Source organism: Mesoplodon mirus (assembly GCF_964341445.2).
Source record: "Mesoplodon mirus genome assembly, chromosome: 5".
In the NCBI taxonomy this organism is placed as follows: Eukaryota; Metazoa; Chordata; class Mammalia; order Artiodactyla; family Ziphiidae; genus Mesoplodon; species Mesoplodon mirus.
Genome location: NC_138980.1, coordinates 77,307,553 through 77,330,852, shown reverse-complemented (window position 1 = coordinate 77,330,852; position 23,300 = coordinate 77,307,553). Strand labels below are relative to the sequence as shown.

The following is a 23,300-nucleotide window of genomic DNA, read 5'->3' as shown; positions in this document are numbered from 1 at the left end:
GTGCTGCTGTCACCAAAAACCCATGACAACTTGGGCTTTATTCGGTAAATATGTTGAACCAGAGAAAGAATGATATATTTTTGGCATCTTTATAACAGATATGGCTCTTTGAACCTTACAAGATCTCAAACTCTATGTAATTTTATAGTTTTAATCCTTCTGGGTAGATCTAAGATTCTAGAGATTAATTACAGTTGTAGCTGACATTTGTATGGCCCCTTTTACCAAGGATATAGACTATTTTGATGTATTTTTGTCTCAACTGCTGTTGTAGTTGATACCAGCATAGTATCTATTCTATTATTTCTTTCTTTCTTTCTTTTCTAGGTCTCCCAAAAGCAGCTGTAATTTGTCAGCTGCAGGCTCTGAAGGGTTCTGCTGGATTATGGGCTTTTGGTTGTACTTCCAATGACATCATTTATATAACCCTTCCTCTGTATCATAGTGCAGGATCTCTCCTGGGAATTGGTGGATGTATTGAGTTAGGTAAGCTTTTATTTTCTGTTTCATAAGTTCTCAAAATGCCTAATAATTGGAACTTGCCTTCATTAAAGTTCAAAACTCTATCAGTAGAATTCAGAGTGATCGTGTGCATGTTATACAATTATAAAAAAATATTTATTAAAAGGACACAATTTCATCACATACTTCAGTGTATGCCTGAAGTGGAAAGAGCAGTAATTTGGCCTTGTGGTTGGATCTGGCTGTTGACAGGGCTTCCCTCTCCATGTGGTTGCTCACCCTTGAGTGGTTGCTGCCCCTGTCCTTAAATGGTGGTAGGAGCCTTCCCAGAGGGTGAACTCAGAAGCTGTGTAGCTCTTAAGTCTTAGCCTCCTCGGAAGTAACATGGATCATTTCACCTGCATTTTGTTGATCAAAGCAAGTCACAAGCCAGTTTAAATTCAAGATTTGAAGAGGGGGAAAGAGATCCCACTTCTTGAAGGGAAGGGTGGCAAATTCACACTGCAAAGGTAAGGGCGTAGGAGAAATTGTTGAGGCTATCTTTGCAAACAGTGTACCCCAGATACCCAAGAAGTCAGTTGGTAGAGCTGGTGACTCAGTAGATTCCATTCATAACCATGCTGAGATTATGTGTCTGTTACTAGTTAGCCCAGAAATAATATACAGAGATAATTCACCATTATTTATGTTTGTCTAAAATACTATAAAGTAATCTTATAGAATAGTATATATAAAATATGATCAATGTCCACAATACATAAAGATGAGGGTCAAGACATTAGCATTTTCCTTGGAACATATTCATATGACTTACATTATTATTAAAATTAGGTTATTAAAATTAGCAGTCATCAATGAACCTTTTTGTTGGTGCTTTCATACTAACTCTACCTTACCAGCTCTCAATCTCAAACTATATTGAGACTGCTTAAAATTTTTTTAAAATGAATACTATGTATATATTCAACATTGAAACTAAGTGAATATTCTTGGTTTCTGTGAAGAAGGATGACCTTATCTATATTCATGCTCTAATACTTGTAATTCTCCTACATATTTTGATTGCTTCTTTCATCCCATATATTGCAAGAAGTATATCTACAGTCAAAATATAAAATTACAACATGAATATTTTTAAAAGACTTATTGGACTGTAAGATTAATGTTTTCAAATGAGCTTGATATAAATGGCCACTGATGGATTATAAAAGCCTTGAAAGTGAGCAAAAGTGTTCTAGACAGAGCAAAATCATTTGTGTTTTATGTTAATTCTGCCCTTGAATTTTTTTCCTTTTTGCCTTTTTATACCTTTTCTTGTAGGTGCTACTTGTGTGTTAAAGAAGAAATTTTCAGCAAGCCAATTTTGGAATGACTGCAAAAAGTATAATGTGACTGTGTTTCAGTACATTGGAGAACTTTGTCGCTACCTTTGCAAACAACCTAAGGTAAGACTAATCGTTGTCAGAGAGAAAAAGTAATTTCAGAAAGAAAAAATAATTGAGAGAAAATAATTTTTGTTTGCTTACACTCCATTTTCTTCCAGAACATAGTTTAACTGACTTACAAAGATGTATGCAAAACCCCAAGATAAAATAAGTATAAAACAAGTCAGAGAAAATAGAAGGAGGATATCAGGAATGTACTAATGTGTTTTATATTGAGGCAGGAGAAGACAGACTCGCAATCCAGTCCACTTCATGTTTAGACGGATTAAAATTTCTGTAAACATAGCATGCATCTGATTATGAAATTATTTTCTGGTTATAGAAAGCAGTTATTCCAAGGGTTGAATTAGATCATTTTTAAAATGCTGGTCTTTAAATAACACACAAAAACTAATAACAATGATTATACTTGTTTTTCTATTTATTTTCTTTTGAATAAGTGATTACATCAGAATATCTTTTTGTTTGGTTTTGCTGTAAAAAGAAACTTAAAAAGAAACTTTGCTTTGATTTGCACTTGTCTCCCCACCACCTCAAGCAATCATTTCCATGAACTTTTGATCAATTACCCCCTTCTGAAAATAGACCCGCAGAGACAGTTGCATTAGCCTAAAGCTTGTCTTTATTAGTTCATTTGCTTTTTTGCCCTCAGAAGTTGTTGTCCTTTTCCTGGTCTCATTTGTATTTTGAGATGCTTATTTTTTCACTGTCTGATTGTCTAAGCATTCTTGAGACTACAAGGAAGGTTCTCAGCCTGTAATCAAATCAAAACCAGCCCCCTTGAAGGATGGTGACAGAGGTTGCCTTTCTTTACCCACAGCACAACTGAGACGAGACTGGAGGCATTTAAATAAGACTTTATTAAAGATATGGAATTACACAGGAGAGATAACACAGAGAAGAATCTGAAACTGGATAATCTTATTTACAAAATGCCTGTAAATTTAAGCTTGGAGTTTGCCATGGAGAGACCTTCCATCTAACTCCTGACCTGCCTCCTTGTGGGAGAAGCCATCCTTCTTCTTTTTTTGGTCAGGAGTACTTCAAATAGCTGAAGATTCCCCACATCCATAGCTAAGACAAGGAGTCCCAGAAAAGTGTTTTAGCTTTTTGACCTTTATTTTCCTCCAGGAGATTTTGCCAATATCAGAGTTGTGATCTTACCTGAGGATTCCCAGTAGAATAATTATAATGCCACAAGCTTCATATTTTCTCTTATAGTTTTCATTGTATTCTTTGATGATATGATATCTGGACTATGTAATTTAAGGAATTAATGCCCTCCAGTAAAATGAAACCCTCCTTCAGTATAGGACATAGTAAGCACTACCTACTGAACTTCTTCATGGCTTTTCTAGACCGTGCCCCCAGCCATTCTATTTCCTCTCATCCTTTATTAGCACCATTAACTTTTGCAAGATCATTTGCTCTGTAAGTATCTATTGAATGGTTGGATTCATGCACTAATTTTTTTCTAAAGTTTTACCACCTTAAACGATGCTGTACTTAGTATCTTCATGGAATATAGTCAGTGTAGGGCCTCAGAAGTGAAGGTAGTCAAAGGGCATGGGTATTTTGGTGATTTTTTAATGGCATATTTCCAGACTGCTGTTCAGAGTGGTGGATGTGATTTAGAATCTCATCGACAATGTGGGAGTATGCCCACTGCACAGTCTCTTTTTGATACTGAATGGTATTAAAAATAGTGGTCTTCCAGTGTCCTTCATGGAAAACTAGACACTAGTTGTTGTTGTTGTTGTTTTGCGGTACACGGGCCTCTCACTGTTGTGGCCTCTCCTGCTGCGGAGCACAGGCTCTGGACGCGCAGGCTCAGCGGCCATGGCTCACGGGCCCAGCCGCTCCGCGGCATGTGGCATCTTCCCGGACCGGGGCACGAACCCGTGTCCCCTGCATCGGCAGGCGGACTCTCAACCACTGCGCCACCAGGGAAGCCCAACACTAGTTGTTTTTGTTGTTGTTGTTGTCAGTCAATAACACTTACATTTTACTTACGTGGGTAACACCTAAAACACGTTATGCTTTTTAAGCTTCCTCAGAAGTCCCTGTAGGATGGAGAACAGGGAGAAAGGCCAGTTTCCATGGCCCACCCTGTCAAATATGGTAGATGAAACCCAACTTGCTTGGGCTTCGTAGTGATATTCTGTTTGAACAAAGAACGTCCTATTTTTTTTAAAAAAAAATGAGGAAAATATTTCTAATTTTATTTATAATTTTATAGACTATAAACAAACATTTTTAATTTCTTTGTTAAGATTACTGGCAAGGTGGGATAGTTTTCTAGCTGTATTTCCCTTTTAAAATACCTCTTCTGAGTCTTTTACTCATTTATCTCTTTGGCACATAATGTTTTAGCTTATTCATTTGAGCTCTCGTTTCATATAATAAAGGAATTAACAGTTTGTCATATTTGCTACAAGTCTTTTTTCAAGGTGTTTTCCTTTGACTTTTTTAAATGAAATGAAATAGTCTTTTCACCTCTCTGAATTTGTAATGCACTGACTTGGGGGAAATACTGTAGCTGCAGAGAATTTGAGAGAACTGAGAATTGAAAGCAGAACTCCTGGTTGCTTTTAGTTATTAAGTATTCTAATTCTTAATTAAAGATCTTTGAGGAAAGACTAGTGTTTGTGTAATAATCTCTAACCACTTACCTGAAGACAAGTTGAGGACGAGAGAGGGAAATAAATATAGATTTGCCAAAGGAAAAGTGAATGATTTTTTTTAGCAGAGATGCGTTGTATTACCTAATCCTCTTTGTTGATTTCTCACAGAAAGAGTACAAACAGTTCTTGGCATTAAAGATTGGGAAAGGGAGAAAGTCATTTTGTTATGACATCTTATCCCTTCAAGGAGATCTTGCTTTCTTGCTGTCCAGTGTTCATTCCTTTCAGTGAACTTCCCCTGAAAGGAAGTGTCAGTGTCTGCTGTGCAGCCAACATAGCAGTGGGTTCAAGTAGGGCCACAGAGTGAACAAGTGACATGGTCCACACCCTCAAAGACATTAAATTGCATGTCTCATGAGTCGTGGTTTGAAGCCCCATAGATATTTAATATAAATCATTAAAAGAAAGCAAAACCACATATTCCCTAAGTATATCCAGAGTTGTTGTCAATCTCAGGTAAGTAATATATTCCAAAGGACATTTACCTGCAGGCAGAAGCCACAGTCTGAGTTGAGTGTTTGTATATAGTTGTATAAAAACATCCTAGGGTTGGTTTTCCCTGGCTGGAAGCACTTAGCACCCCCCACCCAACCCCATCTTTTTTCTCTTTTTAAAAACTCCAGTTACAATATTTCCTTTCGCATAAACACTGGATGTGCCTCAAACTGCTGGCAGCAGCACTGTCCTTAAAAAAAAAAAAAGCTGAGGTACTGGCTTCTCTTAGTCATGGAGTGTTGGGGTAATTATCCTCTTCCCCTGAGACTAGGAAGGCAGCTCTTTCCCCACTTTCCAATCTTCCATATTTTCTACATTACTGAAGACCATCATACATTTTATGATTGGGTCTAGCTTTAAATTTTCTTAATATTAATGCTGCATTTAATATTGATAGGTGAGGAATGTGGTGGAACTCTAGGCATCAGTGATCCTCTGGGGGACTCTTGCTGCACAGTTTATCTTTTTTAAATAACTCTGCCATACCTAGGTTACCTAGGAATAGGATCATGTCACTCATTTGTTCATGCAAGTAATGTTGTAGGTTTGACTCGACAGGGGCACAGAAGACAAACAAGACCCCTTTTCTCACGTAACTTACACTCTGGTTTGAGGAGAGAGAAAATAAGCCAGCACACACATGAAGAAGAGTGATTACAGATAATGATAAATATTATGAAGAAACAAAACCGGTTGAGGTGATGGAGACCAATGAGTGGCGAGAGTGGGGCATTGCTAATTATAATAGATTGAATGGTCAGGGAAGACTTCATTGACATGTTGACCTGTGAGCTGAGGAATCGTTATGACAGGTGGGATCCAGCCTTGGAAAAGCTGGGGGACTGCAGTCTGGATGGAATAAACTGAAAACGAAGCAGCCCACAGAGGACATAGCCTGAGTGTTTAAAGAGAAGGAGCTGGGTCATCCATAGACCAGATCTTATGGGGCTCAGTAGACCCTGGAGGAGAAATTTCATTTTGTTCCCATCAGAGTATTTGGAAAAAGATGAAGGCAAACTGGAAAATACTATACCAATTTGAGATCTATTTTGAAGGAAAGGTAACAAGACTTGTTAGTTCAAGAATAGGGAGTGAAGAGTGAAGAAATGGATAGAATCAAGGATGAGTCCCAGGTTTCTGGTTCAAATGTCTAGGCAAATTGCAAACCATTTGCTGAGATAAGGAAAACTGAGATTTGGGGAATGAAAATTAAATTTCTTTTGGACCTGTTAAGTTTAGTGTGTTAATTAGACATCCAGGGTAAGAAGTAAAATAGGCAGTTGGATGCAAGAATATGGAGCCCAAAGAGTGCAAGGGATGGGACCTAGTTAGCAAAGACCTATGTTATAACGCATAAGTATGATGCCTATTTTTCAAGTTAACATGATAGTTTATCATTTACACTATATAGTTTTTCTATAGCTCTCAATGTGGAACACCCACGTTTTGACATTCTCAAGGCATAGCTTATATTCTTTAGTATATATTTGTATATATGTTTTCTATTAATTAAATCCTGTTTCTTTATTCTATTTTCTTAAAATCTAAGATATTTATTGGGAGCCAGAATGTATACTTATGATTCTGGATACTGTAGTGAAAGTATATTAAAACTTCGACAAAACAGATTATGCTCAACTCCCATCATGAAAAGAGAGAAAATTTTAAACACCTGAATGTTTGATAAATATTTATTAAATATTTTTAATTAAATATTAAATATTGTTCATTAACTTCCATATGGATTGTACTAAATTTGTCACTAGTAATGTTTAGACAGTCCTGCAGTGAACCCCTAAGTGTTTTTTGAAGGTAAAAAAATGAAAATGTTGAAATTAATGATGTGAGATTTTTTCAGACTTCAACATGAAAGGACACCTACTTTATTTTCTCCAAAGAAAGTCTATCATTTCTTTCAAACTTTAAGAGGTGTCCTTGTTATATTTAGATAAGATGTAAGGATAAAGACAATGCAACAGTACCAGAGAATAAAATTCCAATAGGGGAGACTAAATGATGCTGACTTAACCTAAATCTCTTGAACTTGTTTGTTTATTTGTTTTACCAGTTATGTTTTGAATGGGTCTGAAGACAGTTACAGGCTAAGTGCATTGGCATTACCTTGTCCCTGATTCAGGGCATTACCACTTATTCTTTTCTTTTCTAATTGAAAATAGATATTTTTAAAGCATTTGTTCTTTTTATCGTGTTTTCATTTTCTTAGTTTCTATATAACTTCAAGTGTTTTACCATTATGTTTTCCCCATTTCACGTCTTGTGAAAGATGTAGTTTCTCAAAGCATTGAGCTGTGGAAACATTTTCATCACACATAGTAACCTCTAAGGAATGCCGTTTTAAAACTATTGTGAATTTTAGTTGTTATTAAGATGTTCTGATTTAGTTTCATTACCATTGTTTTCTCGACAACACTCACAACAATTGATTTTACCTCCAAGACGTAGTCGTTTAAAGATACTTTTAAATTTTTTCTTTTCCCCAAATATTTGAAGCATATTATCACATGGTTGAGAAAATCAACTCTCTTTTAAAACCCAGTTTTTCTTAAATAAATCAAAGATGTGTTTACTATTCTCACACTAAATATGAAAGCATTTAGAAAAGTCGGCAAGGAACCAGAACTTTCTTTTCTGCTTAGAAACTACAAATATAGAAATATGAGGGATGACAAAGGAGAAGGCCATGTGAAGACAGAGGCAGAGGTTGGAGTGATGCAGCCTCAAGTCAAGGTCACCTGGAGCTACCAGAAGCTGGAAGAGGCAAGCAAGGATTCTCCGCTAGGATGTTCAGAGGGAAGATGGCCCTGCCAACAACCTTGATTTAAGACTTCTGGCCTTCAGAACTTTGCTGATCATCTGAGCTGTGATCCTCACACATGGTTCTTTGTCCCTCCTAACACCAAACAGTGGATTGCCTTGCTGCAGAGGGGAAATTGCACCTTTAAAGAGAAAATATCACAGGCTGCCTTCCACAATGCAGTTGCTGTGGTTATCTACAATAATAAATCCAAAGAGGAGCCAGTCACCATGACTCATCCAGGCACTTGACATATTATTGCTGTCATGATTACAGAATTGAGAGTTAAGGATATTTTGAGTTACCTGGAGAAAAACATCTCTGTACAGATGACAATAGCGGTTGGAACTCGAATGCTGCCAAAGAACTTCAGCCATGGCTCTCTAGTCTTCATGTCAATATCCTTTATTATTTTGATGATTATTTCTTCAGCATGGCTTATATTCTACTTCATTCAGAAGATCAGGTACACAAATGCCCGGGACAGGAACCAGAAGAATTCCAACTAATAAATGATGAAGGGGACGTCCCTGGTGGTGCAGTGGTTAAGGATCAGCCTGCCAATGCAGGGGACACAGGTTCATTCCCTGGTCCAGTAAGATCCCACGTGCCATGGAACAGCTAAGCCTGTGTGCCCCAACTAGTGAGCCTGTGCTCTAGAGCCAGTGAGCCACAACTACTGAGCCTGTTTACCACAGCTCCTGAAGCCCGTGCGCTCTAGGGCCCGCGTGCCACAACTACTGAGCCTGCATGCTGCAACTACTGAAGCCTGCATGCCTAGAGCCCATGTTCCTATGCCACAAGAGAATCCACTGCAACGAGAAGCCCACGCACCGCAACAAAGAGCAGCCCCTGCACGCTGCAGCTAGAGAAAGCCTGAGCGCAGCAACAAAGACCCAATGCAGCCAAATAAATAAATAAATAAATAAAGGCAGAAGGAAAAAACAAAAGGAAATATGAGGGGGTAAGATAAAAAAAAATAGCTATTAGCAACCTAAATGTTAGTAGAATTAGGAGGGAATTAATGTTTTGGAAAGTTTTAGAACTGCATATATATTAAATACTTTTTATAAGTGCTAATTTAATACTTAATGATTCGTAGTTCATGGGTAGTGGTACACATAAAGTATACATATCTTTTTCTGTCTATCTGCTTATACCTTTCCTGTTGTCATTTCCGTTAAGAATACATATATCCTTTATTTATTAAATTTCCCTACAAATTTAGCTTTATGTGGAAAGCCATCAGATAGTGTGTTGGCTGTGGAATCAAAAGACAGGCTCAGTTTCAAGTTCTTGTTGTATGACTCTGCTGGTCTCTTCTCTTTGAGCCATAGTTCCCGTCTTTATATAAAATACCTACCTCTCCTAATTCAGCCTTTGATTCTCACCATCCGGTTTTGAGATATATGTGAAAAAATGTAAACTGGGAAGCCAATACAAATGGAAGGATTTTATTTTTATGCAGAACATGGTAATGTTTTCCATGAATGTCATTATAAAGTTAGAGTAATTTTTGTGGTGTTAAAAAATAATTGGCCTTTGACTAACAAAAATCATACAGCATTGATTGTAAAAGTCAATTTAGATCATGATTATTTTAAAATAAAACTTTTTAATAATGTTCAAATATTAACAATTTTATATTACACTTGTCATACAAAAACATTAGAAATAAAAATAAAATAAGAAACCCTGAAAATATTATACCTGTTTCCTCTTGGGATATATCCTGCTGTTACTGTAAATGTGGTACGTTAGTAAGGTTTTCCTACATTCCAGACTGATGTAACATTTTAAAATTTACCTTCAAGATTATTTATTTTACTATTTATTTGCTGTTTTTCACGTTGCCTATTCCTTTAATTGTCTGTTCCTGATACTCATGCTACGGACATACGAAGTCAAGGTCAGAAATGGTTGATCTTTGCCCTTCCGGTAAGGCTTACCAGCAAATACAAGAATCTTTAGCAAATTATTACCAACTAGAATTTTCCAATAGATGATTTTATTCCCAATGAAAAAAAGTAACAATGAATTTAAAGATGAGGGTTTTTTTTTTTTTTTTTTTTTTTTTTTTGCGGTACACGGGCCTATCACTGTTGCGGCCTCTCCCGTTGCGGAGCACAGGCTCCGGATGCGCAGGTTCAGTGGCCATGGCTCACGGGCCCAGCCGTTCTGCGGCATGTGGGATCTTCCCGGACCGGGGCACGAACCCATGTCCCCTGCACTGTCAGGCGGACTCTCAACCACTGCGCCACCAGGGAAGCCCAAGATAAGGGTTTTAATTCCATCTTTTCCATTAATTCATCATGTGACATCAGGCAAAGCATTTAATTTCTTTGCCCCCTGGAGTTGGGGAGCTTGAAGTTCAAGCCTGTCTCCCCTGTCTTACAAGCTCTGTGATCTTGGACAAATTTTTGCTTTTCTGAGCAGCCTCCACTCCAGTTTTCTCATCTATAAAATGAGAGTAATAACAATTACATCCAGAGCTGACATAAGGATTAATGAGTTAAGTACTGAAATACAAATGAAAACAGATTGACCGTAATGCTGGGGGCTCTCTGGAAGAGGAGACAGCCTTCTCCCAAGAGGCCTCACAAGACAGTCTTGTTATCATAGCAGATGTGCCAAAATTGTTCTAGCCTCCAGCCTGACAGGTTCAGAACTGCATTTATCAGTACCTGTCTTTACATTAGACTCATATAAGCCAGGTTCAGGAATGCCAGTTTATAGCTTTAAATTGTCTCCATTGCTGGATCTTCCTCAATCTTCCTGACCTCTAATTGTTAGTGTGTCCAGGACTCTCAATCAAGCTTTTCCCTTTTGTCTCTGGACATGTTCCCAGCTGCAAATACCATCTACAACTTAACTCTCAAATTTATATCTGTAGCCCTGTCTTCTCCCTTGATGTCAACTTTTTGTGTGTCTAGATTCCTACTTGGCATCTCCACTTAGAAATCTGATTGACATCTCTTCTCAAAAGTGGCGAACTTTGTCAGCACCTCCTGCCTCAGCATGTACTCCTTGCTTCCATCTTGACTGTCTCAGTTAATGACAACTCCATTCTTCCAGGTACTCAGTCACAAACACTCTAGAATGTCCCTTGCAACTTCTCTTTTTCTCACACCTCCTGTCCAGTCCATGAGCACATCCTGCAGTTTCAACCTTTAAACATATCCAGACTCAAACCTCCTCTTACCACCTGACCTGCTGCTGTCATCTCCATCAGCACTACTTCTCCCCTGAAATTCCAGCAATGCCTCCTCTAACTCCATTTTGCCCCCCTAACTTCAATTCTTACGTAGCAATTGGAATGATTCTGTTAAAATGTAAGTCAGATTATGTTACTTCACTACTCAAATCCTTCTGATAGTTTACTTGGAGGAAAATCCAGATTCCCTTGGCACGGGCCACATAGCTCTATGTGATCTGCTTCCCCTGCTGGAACCTCCTCCCCTATCTGCTCCCTCACTCCACCAGACTACTTGTTTACTCCACCCCAGCCTCACTGGCCTCCTCACTTTTTCTTCAGTGCACCAGGACTCTCAGTTTCCTCCCACTGAGTGTTCCCCCGTATATTTGCATGCCTCCTCCTCTTGTTTTGGAGATGTTTCTCTGGCGACAACCCCTATAAACGTCTGGTATAGTCACCTTCCCAACTCCCGTGGACCCCGTACCCAAAATCTGGTTCAAATGTTGAGACTGATGACGATGCCTCACATGCAGTAAGAGAATATGAACAGGTTTATCACTCCTATAATGGGGCTTTCTGGGGAGAGTAGGGTAGGGGCCCAAGCAGGTCAAAAACTGGCTTGAGAAAGCAGGGGAAAGAGACAGGTTCAGCTTTTATTGTGATAAGAGGCTAGCACTAGGGTGAGGGGCCTTGTGCATGCAGGATTGCTCATGAGCTTTGAATTTCCTGTTGCTGCCAAAGGAAGGAACCCTGGGCTTTCTCAAGAGCTTGCCCAGATACAGGGCAGAAGAGGAAAGGGGTTTGGGGGTGGTTTGAAAGCTCGCAGCAGTCAAACATCAAGAATGGAGTCAGCTCTTTCTTACAGTGTTTGTCTCTCAGTCCTCTTTCCCTGCTCTATTTTCCTCATAGAACTTATTACCCCATTACATATTTTATAGATAATTTTTATTTGTTGTCACTTAATCTCCCCACCCTATATATAAGTTCCAGGAAAGCAGGGAGTTTATCATTTTTATCTCTAGTTATATCTTCAGTACTTAGAATGGTGCCTGCCATTAGTAGTGCTCAATAAAACTTTGTTGAATAATTAAAAAAAATAAAGTAACAAGGCTTCCCTGGTGGAGCAGTGGTTGAGAGTCCACCTGCCGATGCAGGGGACACGGGTTCGTGACCCGATCCAGGAAGATCCCACATGCCGCAGAGCGTCTGGGCCCGTGAGCCATGTCTGCGGAGCCTGCACATCCGCAATGGGAGAGGCCACAACAGTGAGAGGCCCGCGTACTGCAAAATAAGAAAGAAAGAAAGGAAGAAAGGAAGGAAGGAAGGAAGGAAAGAAAGAAAGAAAAAGAAAGAAAGAAAGAGAAAGGGAGGGAGGGAGGAAGGAAGGAAGGAAGGAAGGAAGGGAGGAAGGAAGGAAGGAGGGAAGGAAATGTAATGAGACCAGTTGCTGGGACACCTATGTGTTCATGACCAGCACAATCTTTACCTAGTCCAGACCTGAAAGGAAAACTCAATTGTAATGAGAAAGTCAGAGTGCCTGGGGAGGACAGAGCCCAGTGAGAGACTTTGGAAAAATCAAAGTCAGCATCATTGCATGAAGGGTGTCAGGCCATTGCTGCTTCCAGCTCACAGCAGAAATTACCCTGCACTTTTAATGGGCCCCTGAACTTTTCAGACCATTCATTAGTGACTTGTGGTAGTTGTGGCTCAGGTGACCTCTTTCTGGGTTTCCAGGGAAGATCATCCTCCCTTTACATCTGCACAGCCTTTTTTTAGGTGAGTGAAAACAGTCATTTGGGTCAGAGGTGAGTCCTGCAGACTCCTGGAGCTGGTCTTTCTCTACAAGGCAACTGTGCAATGCCTCTGGTCTGAAGCATTGATTTCCTCCCATTTTCAGTTCTCACCAGTGCTGCCAGGATAGAAAGCACATGTGCAGAGTGAGTGGTCTGCAAATGGTAATCTCAATTACTTATTATTTCTAGAAAATGAAGTGGAAATAAGCCCACTATGTGGTACGTCTTTCTGCTGTAACATTTGCAATCACAGAGGTCTTTTCTAGCTGTTATTTGTGACTTAAAATGGTTCATTGAACTGATGACTGTCATCTCTGAAACCGTGGCCTGCCCGTAACCAGACTGGAAAGACAGCTACACCAAGGCTCGGGCAGCTGAGCCCACGCTATCTTAGCCTTGGGGGCCTCTCCTTTTAAATCCTCTTATGTCCTTTCTCAAAAGAGTCCCCTGCCCTCTCCCCTCCACCATGCCTATCCTGCTTCAGTATAAGAAACTGCTGTTTTGTGCCTATTTTCTTGTTAACAGGATTCTCTCATATCCTGTTTGCATTTAAGGTTTCTTTGTCCCTGTTCTGTGATACCCACTGGGCTTGCTGCCTATATTTTTCCAGTGTGTACTAGTAGAGTGTCCGTGAAAGAAGCAAACTGTTGGAATGTATAGTTATTCTTCTTATTACAGGGATGTGTGGGTGTGATACATGTGCGTATGTGATTATCAGTGGGTGTTAGGAAAAAGAGGTCTTCTGTTAAATAGAATCATGATGGAAGAATCATAATCCCTAACACATGTTGTTAATATGTTTTAGATGATCCTTTAGGAATTAGACCATACTTTTGTTTTGTGCATTAAGCCGCTAGTTATCCAGGGCTGAAGGCAGAAATGATTTGTCCCTTTGTTTCCACTTTGAGTTTATGTTTCTCTTCTGTCTCTCCATCTATCAACCGTCTTTGTTTCCTGAGAAATCAGGGTTGATACACAAAATTACTTGTATTGAAACAGAGCCTCCAGAGTTTCACTTTTCAGCATACAAAGAAGCTCTTCAGCCTGGGTGTGTTATAGATTCACTGAGTAGGATTAAGCACATGGTCTGGAAGAAAGAGTTTTTGTTTCTAAGAGGCGTTGTTAGAGACCTGCGTATTTTGGCAAGTGAATAAATCTGTGACTGGGTAGGAGGTAACTGTAGTTCAACCACTGCCTCAAATATAGCAGCTCAACAGACACTCCTGGAAAACAGCTCTCAAAGGATGTTTTGAAGAAACAAGAGCCTTGGTACAAAGTAACGTGACTCCTTCACTGCTATCCGCACATCACTGTGATGCGTGGTACTGAAAGCCAGAGGGACTGTCTACTGAAATCCATAACCCTGGGGTCTCTACATTAAAAGCTCTGACCCATTCAGCAAATACTCTCTTAAATTTCAAATGGGATTTTAAAGGGCTGACAATAAAATAAGTCCTTTCTGTGTACTGTAAAATGGTTTACTCTGTGTGTGCCAGTGTATAAACATTTAAGCACTTACTGCTGAATTAGAAACCCAGGTTTCAATTGCTTCCTATTACTGAAATCATGGGGGAAGGCTTGGAAAAACAGAGCAGGGGCTGTTAAGGGTTTTTGAGCTGGTTTTCTCCCTCCGCCTCTTTTACCTTCTTCTTTCCTCTCACCCCTCGTTCCTTCCCTCCCTCTCTGCCCACAGAGCACTTACACTTTGATGAGCTCAAATTCTGTCTGTTTATTTGGTGTATGACTTTGGACCTGAACTTCATTATCCCCATGTGCAAAATGGGGATAATGCTTCTTATTTCATGGGGTTGTCATGGTGATTAAAATGAGATAATATAATAACCTGGTCATGGAGGCACAGACATATTTCACTCCCTTGCTTCTTCTGATACGGCTGCAGACGTGTCTTTTGTTCCCGTCCCACTCTCTCTGGATTTCTACTTTTCCCCCTTTCTTGGACTCTGTTTGCCTTGATTTCTGTTTGTAGGTCTCTTTATTTGCATGTATCTCTTTCCGTGTGTCTCAATACTGATGTCTCTGTGAGCAGCTGTGTGTCTCTATGTGTGTGCCTCTCTGTCTTCCGGTATATGTGTCTAGTTTATATCTTTTTGTTGTTGTTGTGTGTGTGTGTATGTGTGTGTTTGTGTGTGTGTGAGAGAGTGACAGAGAATATCCCTCTGTGTGCATGCTTCTTTGTCACTGTCTTTCACTCTGTGTGTGTTGTGGATCTCTGTGCTGTGTGAATGTGTCTCACTTTGCATCTGTGTGTGTGTGTGTGTGTGTGTGTCCAGCTCTCTGAGTGTCTCTGTGTTTCTCTCACATGCAGTGGGTCTCTCTCTGCCTCTGCATATGTCACTCTGTTTCTGTGTTTCTGTGTATCCCTATTTCACTCTGTCCCTTTCTCTGTTTTGTTCATATTCTCTCACTCTCTCTCTTTCACTTTCACTCTCTGCCTTTCCTGCTTTCTGTCTGTCTTTTTGTCTCTCATGCACTCTCAGACTCTCCATCCCTGTCTCTCTGTGTCTTAGTCTCTGCCACTCTGTGTCTTTCTCTTGTATATGTACATATGAAGGTGCTATGTGTTCATTAGTTCATTTAATTGTACTTGTATTTATGCATGCTCTTCTCATTCTGTCCCCAACACAGCTTAGATATCCATAGTAACTTCATAACTCAGGAAGAAGTGAAAGGAATAGGAATTTGTTCTAAAGAAGCCTTCAGGGACTCTCCTGGTGACGCAGTGGTTAAGAATCTGCCTGCCAATGCAGGAGACATGGGTTCGAGCCCTGGTCCGGGAAGATCCCACATGCTGCGGAGCAACTAAGCCCATGCGCCACAACTACTGAGCCCACGCACCACAACTACTGAAGCCTGTATGCCTAGAGCCCATGCTCCGCAACAAGAGGAGACACCGCAGTGAGAAACCCACACACTGCAACAAAGGATAGCCCCCGGTCGCTGCAACTAGAGAAAGCCCCCATGCAGTAATGAAGACCCAACACAGCCCAAAATAAATAAATAAATAAATTTATAAAAAAATAAAAAATAAAATTAAAGAAGCCTTCAGGAGACGTATGGACAGAGAGGAGATTCTTTAAATTATAGATGGGCATTAGGAAGATTTGGTTGTATTTTAGATGATTTACCACTAATTTCACAAATCACCTTCAAAATGGACGCATATAAAACCAAATATAATTAGCAATCTCAGACCCTCCTCTCAATTTCCATATACTCCAGGGCAACGTTTAAAGGCTCCCTTTGCCAATCTTGATGATTTTTTCTTCCATACATCTGTCTTTCTGCTGACCCTCCTTTTCCATTTCCCTGACCATAATCTGGGTTCCTCCTCTAATCATCTTTTATCTGGACCACTTTAGCTGCTATCTCTGACTCCTGCCAACCTCCCAGTCCATCGTGCCAGTTGATGCTGGGTTAATGTTGCTATTACTTCAGGCTCTGCTTGATACCTTCCCTTGGCTTCCAGTCATCTTCCAGGGTTACCAAGAGAGCTTCACAACATCACTACCTGGGTAGGATTTTTTAAAAGGCTCATGTGAACAGTATTTTGCCCACCTACCAATACGTTCAATGTATATAAGAAACTCTGCTTTACACCTGCTTTACAAATAAAACCAACTCCCAGTTATTTCCAATGAGATAAAGTGTTTCTTAAGAAGACATAGAATGAACTTAAATGGGAATCTGGATGAGGAAGCTTCACCAATTTGTAGCACCAGTGTGTTGTCCAGTTTACCTGGTGGTGCTTAATGTGTGTAAATATTAAGTTGATTTTTTTTTACTTTTTTTTTTTTTATAATTTAGGGCAGAGGTCAGCAAGCTTTTTCTGTAAAGCACCAGATTAGTAAATATTTTAGGCTTTGTGGATCATGCTGTCTCTCACAACTACTTAATTCTACCTCTGTATTGCAAAAGCAGGGTAGACAATCCATATAAATGGGTGTGACTGTGTCCTAATAAAACTTTATTTACAAAAACAGGAAGTAGGCTGGATTTAGCCCCGCTAACCCTTGATAACATCTTGATAACATTTATGATAACACCTTATTGTGTATTATATATCTTTTAGGTAAAGTTTCCATTCCTGGGCAACCTAGTTTTTTTAAAACTTCTGTTTATCTCTCTCTCTGTCTCCATTATGTATATACGTGTGATTGTGTGTGTGCCAAAACTAACTATATATCTATATATTTTGATCTTGCTACAGAGCTTCATATAATTTTTATATCATTATTATAGATAAAGCAATCATATTATTTTCATATATATGTATATATGTATTTCCATGCTCATGATTTTAATCAGGTAAACAAAAATCTGAATAATGTCACTGAAACTAGATTGTATCTCAATAAACTGAAAATAACTAATTTATATCCCTTATATCAATTGTCATTTGTATTTTACTGTTTTAGGAGTGCATGCATATCAACAACAGAAGAAATATGCATTCTCTTTTTTCCCACAACTCTAAATAATGAATCTGTTGATCTTTCTTCATACTCCTCAAAGCATGATCTTCTGGGCTTTCTTTTAAATGAAAGGAAAATAGAATAAATATTTAAATACTTTAAATAAATACATATCTTGAGAGTTAAATACATGACTTTGAAATTTCTAGACAAAAGGCTTATCCTAGTTTTGTTGATTTTATTTTCTATATCAGTTGAATGACTTTGGATGAATATTATTATTTAGTAAGCTTGTATAGCTATATAGCCCACACAGGTTAAAGTCTGGAATTTGGTTTGTAAACCATCTTCTTACTGGTTTTCCAGAGTGTGCCAATTCATTTTACAAATAATACTTGCTAAAACTCATCTCTAACCTGAAAAGCATCCAAGAATCATGATTGTTCTCTGGACTTCCCTTGTGGTGCAGTGGTTAAGAATCTGCCTGCCAATGCAGGGGACATGGGTTTGATCCCTGGTCCAGGAAGATCCCACACGCTGCGGAGCAACTAAGCCCGTGTGCCACAACTACTTAGCCTGTGCTCTAGAGCCCGCAAGCCACAACTACTGAGCCCATGCGCCGCAACTACTGAAGCCCACGCACCTAGAGCCTGTGCTCAGCAACAAGAGAAGCCACTGCAATGAGAAATGAGAAGCCACAACAAAGAGTAGCCCCCACTTGCCACAACTAGAGAAAGCCCGCGCGCAGCATTGAAGACCCAACGCAGCCAAAAAAAATTTTAATTAATTAATTAATTAATTAAAAATAAATAAATAAAAATAAAAGATTGTTCTCTGTTAAAGCAGAATAAATCCTAAGATTTGCAACACTACTGTTTTATATATGAAAATGGCAGTGAAAAATCCAAGAGCTAGTTCCATGCCAGCTCGGCAATACTGGACATGCCCATGGGAGGTGGAACCAGGACAGAATTGCTTCTGGTAGTATTTAGTGGTAGAAAAGAATCCTCTGTCTTGGAAGTAGCTACTTTGATTGAGGTTTTTTGTTTGTTTGTTTTGTTTGTTTGTTTGTTTCTATCAGTGGAATATTTACCTTAAACCCTTAAGGGTTTAAGGGCCTAAGGAAATCAGCAAGTCAGATTCTGATGTATCCACAACCTCGGCTCTTATCTTATTTTTTTAATTTAACTTTTATTTTATTAAATTAGTTCTTTTACAATTCTGAAAAATCAAATAGTACTCTCAAGAAAACAATACCCCCTCCTATCAATACTTGACCTCTAGAGGTAAACATATTTAATTATTTTAAGATATTTTGGGTTTTATTTACTTCCATATTTCTTAATAAAACATGTATGTTACTATTTCTTGATTTTTCAGTCTTAACTATCATCTACCTGGCTTCCTACTCACATATTCACACACATATGTTTCTTATCCCTTTATGGCACCAATCTAATTATGATCATTTTAAAATACTTTGATAATAAGTTTTTTCATTATAAAAATTACATATTTTTTATTCATAGCTGACACATAATGCATTTAAAATAAAATAACAATTTTTAACTTTTTATTACTGAAAATAATTGACTTTTTAAATTTTGCTTTCTAAATGCCTGTTACTAATTCATGTCTCCATCATAGCCCAAATTTCTGAATATGATTTAACAACACTTCAAGTATTTTTAATCAATTTTATTTATTTTCTTCTTGAAGATATTCCCCCTGGTTGTCATCAAAAAATCAGTCATTGTCCTACCAAATGTGAACAATATTCTGATTTCTACCTCTGTAGATTAGTTTGGCTCTGAGTTCTCACCATTTAGTATTCAAGTTTGCATTGAACTTACTGTTTTCAGTAGATTCCTGCACCTGAAATGGTATCTGGTTGGGCTTCTCCAGAGAGTGTCTCCAGTGTTTGACCAGTGTGCAGAGGTCAGACTCCCAAATGTATTATCCGAATCAGGATGTCTAAGGGTGCAGATGCTTCTTAAACAAATTTCCAACCAAGTCTTCTGCCTTCCTCATTTTTTTGTTGTTTCCTTGACACTCTTAGGAGCATGTCTTGCGTTCCCAACTGTGGGCTTAGATTTCAGAATTAACTACTCTGCTTAGTCACATGCCTTTTATCTATTCACCTTTCAGTTTTTGAAATTACCTTTCTTTCACATTCTCTTTGTTCTTGAGAGTTAATAGATTAAAATCTCCTTTAAGACGGAGAAGGAACTAAGGTAAAGAATGTGTTCATTGGATAATTTTTAATTGTGTCAGGGACATTGATTTCTCTATTATTGTTGTCTATTTATTGTTATTTCTTGATATTTTGTGTTACTTTTGTAAGGTTGGAGGTACTTCAGAAGGAATCATGGATTTACCATTACTAAGCTGATACTATATTCTTACTCTAATTTTTTAATTGAGGTATAACTGACATAAAACATATAGTTTCAGGTGTACAATGTAATGATTCAATATACTGTATATATATTGCAAATTGATCACCAATATAAGTCTAATTAACATTCAACACCATACATAGTTGCAAATTTTCGTTTTCTTGTGATGAGAACTTTAAGATTTACAGTTGACCCTTGAATAGCATGGGTTTGAGCTGTACATGTCCACTTATATGAAGATTTTTTCAGTAGTAAATATCACAGTACTACATGATCTGCAGTTGGTTGAATCTGTGGATGTGGAACTGGTGATACTGAGAACTGACTAGAAATTACATTTGGATTTTCTACTGCATGGAGGGTCCTTGTCCCTAATCCCTGGTTGTTCAAGGGTCAACTCTACTCTCTTAGCAACTTTCAGATATGCAATTCAGTATTGTTAATTATAGTCACCACGCTGTACAGTACATCCCCAGGACTTATTTATTTTATAACTAGAAATTTGTACCTTTTGACCCCCTTTACCCATTTTTGCCCGCTCCTCACCCTGCCCCTGGCAACCACCAATCTGTTCTCTGCTCAGGGTTTTGGGTTTTTGCTTTTGCTGTTGTTTGTTTTTTTTAGATGCCACATATATGTGAGATCATACAGAATTTGTCTTTCTTTGTCTGACTTATTTCACTTAGCATAATGCCCTCAAGGTCCATCCATGTTGTCACAAATGGTAAGATTTCATTCTTCTTTATGACTGAATAATATTCCATTGTGTATATATACCACATTTTCTTCATTCATATATTGATGGGCATTTAGGTTGCTTCCATGTCTTGGCTATTGTAAATAATGGTGCAATGAACATGGGGTGCAGTATCTTTTTGAATTAGAGTTTTTGTTTTCTTCAGATAAATACCCAGGAGTGGAATTGTTGGATCATATGGTAGTTCTACTTTTAATTTTTTGAGGAACCTCCATTCTGGTAAGGAAGAAAGCATATTTCAGGAAAAATAAGACTTCAGCATCTCAAATTTAGGAAGCGATTTTGCCAGATATAGGGAAATAAAGCTATATTACTCTGGGCCAGTGTTAGTTTCATTAGCTATTGGACTTAGTTCTGCCATGGACTTACATGATATTTTTTTTACTCCTTTGCATTATTGCACACATGCAACTTACTTCTGGATGGTTGCTATTTAAGTAATAGCAACGAAAGAAAAAATTGGGAACTGGAAATAATAAATTATAAGTAAAATCTTTTCTAACAGAGAGAAGGAGAAAAGGATCATCGGGTACGTTTGGCAGTTGGAAATGGCATACGGAGTGATGTATGGAGAGAATTTTTAGACAGATTTGGAAATATTAAGATGTGTGAGCTTTATGGAGCTACTGAAGGAAACATTTGTTTCATGAATCACACTGGGAAAATTGGATCAGTTGGGAGAGCAAATTTCCTTCACAAAGTAAGTACAATATTTTCTTTACAAAAGAAATATATTGAGATCTGCTAACCTCTCCTCTAGACTTTGTGCTTGTAAATTATGCTAAATATTATCACCTTTTTTTTAAATTTGAGAACTTCTATAAATAACATAGTGGCCTCTAGATGAACTGTGGTGCCACAGACTGTGAAAACCTCAATTATCTCCCATCTTTTCCCCCTGTAATATGGGGATAATGATAGTTAGTTCTTTTGTTCAGTTTTCAAATTTAATGATATAATGTATAAACAAGCATAGGTCCCGACATATATTAATTTACAAGCATAGGTCCTGACATATATTAATTTGACTCCATTTTCTGTGTTTTCAACCCACTATTTCTACTTTCCATTCATTTTTATATCACTCAAAAATTATATGTAGGCTTCTAATATATGGTTTCCTTAAAAACTATGTCAAGATATCACTAAAATTTTTAAAGTAGCCAAAAAATTACCTTCTTAGGAGTAAAAGACAGCTAATTTCTCAATAGCAACCATGGAAGACAAAATATAGTGGACAGATATCTTCAACTTGTTTGGAAGAAATAATTATCAAAATAGAATTTATATTCAACAATATTATTTTTAAATAATAAAAATGAAAATTTTTAAAAAGTATCAAAATTTATATAACCTCAAGGGGAAACAAATCCAGAATCATAGTAGAATATTTTATTTTAGCTCTTTACTATTTGATAGAACATGCAAAAAGTTTTTTCAATAACATAGTGTATTAGAATAATACAATAACTAAGCTATTTGAACTAATGAACATATATAGGGCACTGCATTTAAAAACTGCAGAATATCCATTATTTTTAAGTGTTTATCACATATTCACAAAGATTACAGGGCCACATAGGGAATTCCAGCAAATTTCATAGGCTTGAGTATATATGGATTATGTTCTCTGACCACAGTTTAATTAAGATAGAAATGTTTAGAATAACAGCTAGATCATCTCCTATATATTTGGAAATGAAACATCTCTAAATTTCTATGAGTCAAAGAAAAAAATCATAATAGAGAAATAGAAATAGAAAATAATTTAAGCTGAATCATAATGAAAATGTTACATTTCAAAACTCAGATAAGAATAGCTGAAAATTAGTGAGCTAAATATCCATTTCTGTAAGTTAATTTTAAAAAACAACTAAAATAAACTCAAAGAGTATAAAAGGAAGTAATAAAAAGCATAATTTTAAAAAGTAAAAAGAAACATTTAGTAAGGATTATCAAACGAGATAAAAGTATAATTTTTATTTATTTTTTATTTTTTTATTTTTTTATTTTTTTGCTGTACGCGGGCCTCTCACTGTTGTGGCCTCTCCCGTTGCGGAGCACAGGCTCCGGACGCGCAGGCTCAGCGGCCATGGCTCACGGGCCCAGCCGCTCCGCGGCATATGGGATCCTCCCAGACCGGGGCACGAACCCGTATCCCCTGCATCGGCAGGCGGACTCTCAACCACTGCGCCACCAGGGAGGCCCAAAAGTATAATTTTTAAAGAGTAAAGAAATAGATTCAAAGCTGGTATAAATTGACCTAATGTTTGAAACTTAAAGAAGGTATATACTATTTTTGTAATGCATTTTGTGGGACTGTGAGGGTCTTGTTGACATTTCAGAAATACATGTGCATTGAGAACAAAAATAATTGGGGGAAAGTAAGTGCTGATATTACCGAGTATTATTACATTCTTTACAGTTAATTTTCTCAATGGATTGCGCTGGTTCCGTTAAAAATTTGGTATTCATAATTAAAGCCTTTTGGTGAAGCTGAGTCATTCCTAGGTAATCATGTAATAGGAACACAATGAAGATTTGTATTTTGTATTACTGGCTTGACCTCATTATAATTTTCTAATATCTTAAAGCCCCTGTCAGACTGTTATAATGTCCATAATGCAGGAAGTTATTATTGTCTCCAATTTATTTGGGCAACTTCTGATTTTTTTTTTCTGTTTTTTTTTCCTTCGGTTTGAAAATGAAAAAAATGTACCCAATGTCATGTGAATTCTAGTCTTTTATCATTTCATTTGCATGTTGTTTCATTACGTAGCAGATAATCAGAAAAAAATTTGAACCAATAACTATTTCATAA

At 37.8% G+C, this 23,300-nt stretch overlaps 1 protein-coding gene across 1 annotated transcript in view; it reads left to right on the top strand.

Moving 5' to 3' along the window:
• SLC27A6 (solute carrier family 27 member 6) overlaps positions 1 to 23,300 on the top strand; it is a 59,047-nt gene that overhangs the window by 19,753 nt on the left and 15,994 nt on the right. The window contains exons 3-5 of the mRNA XM_082623109.1: positions 328 to 486; positions 1,783 to 1,907; positions 20,985 to 21,179. Coding sequence (XP_082479235.1) covers positions 328 to 486; positions 1,783 to 1,907; positions 20,985 to 21,179 — 479 coding nt within the window. The remainder of the gene's footprint in view (positions 1 to 327; positions 487 to 1,782; positions 1,908 to 20,984; positions 21,180 to 23,300) is intronic.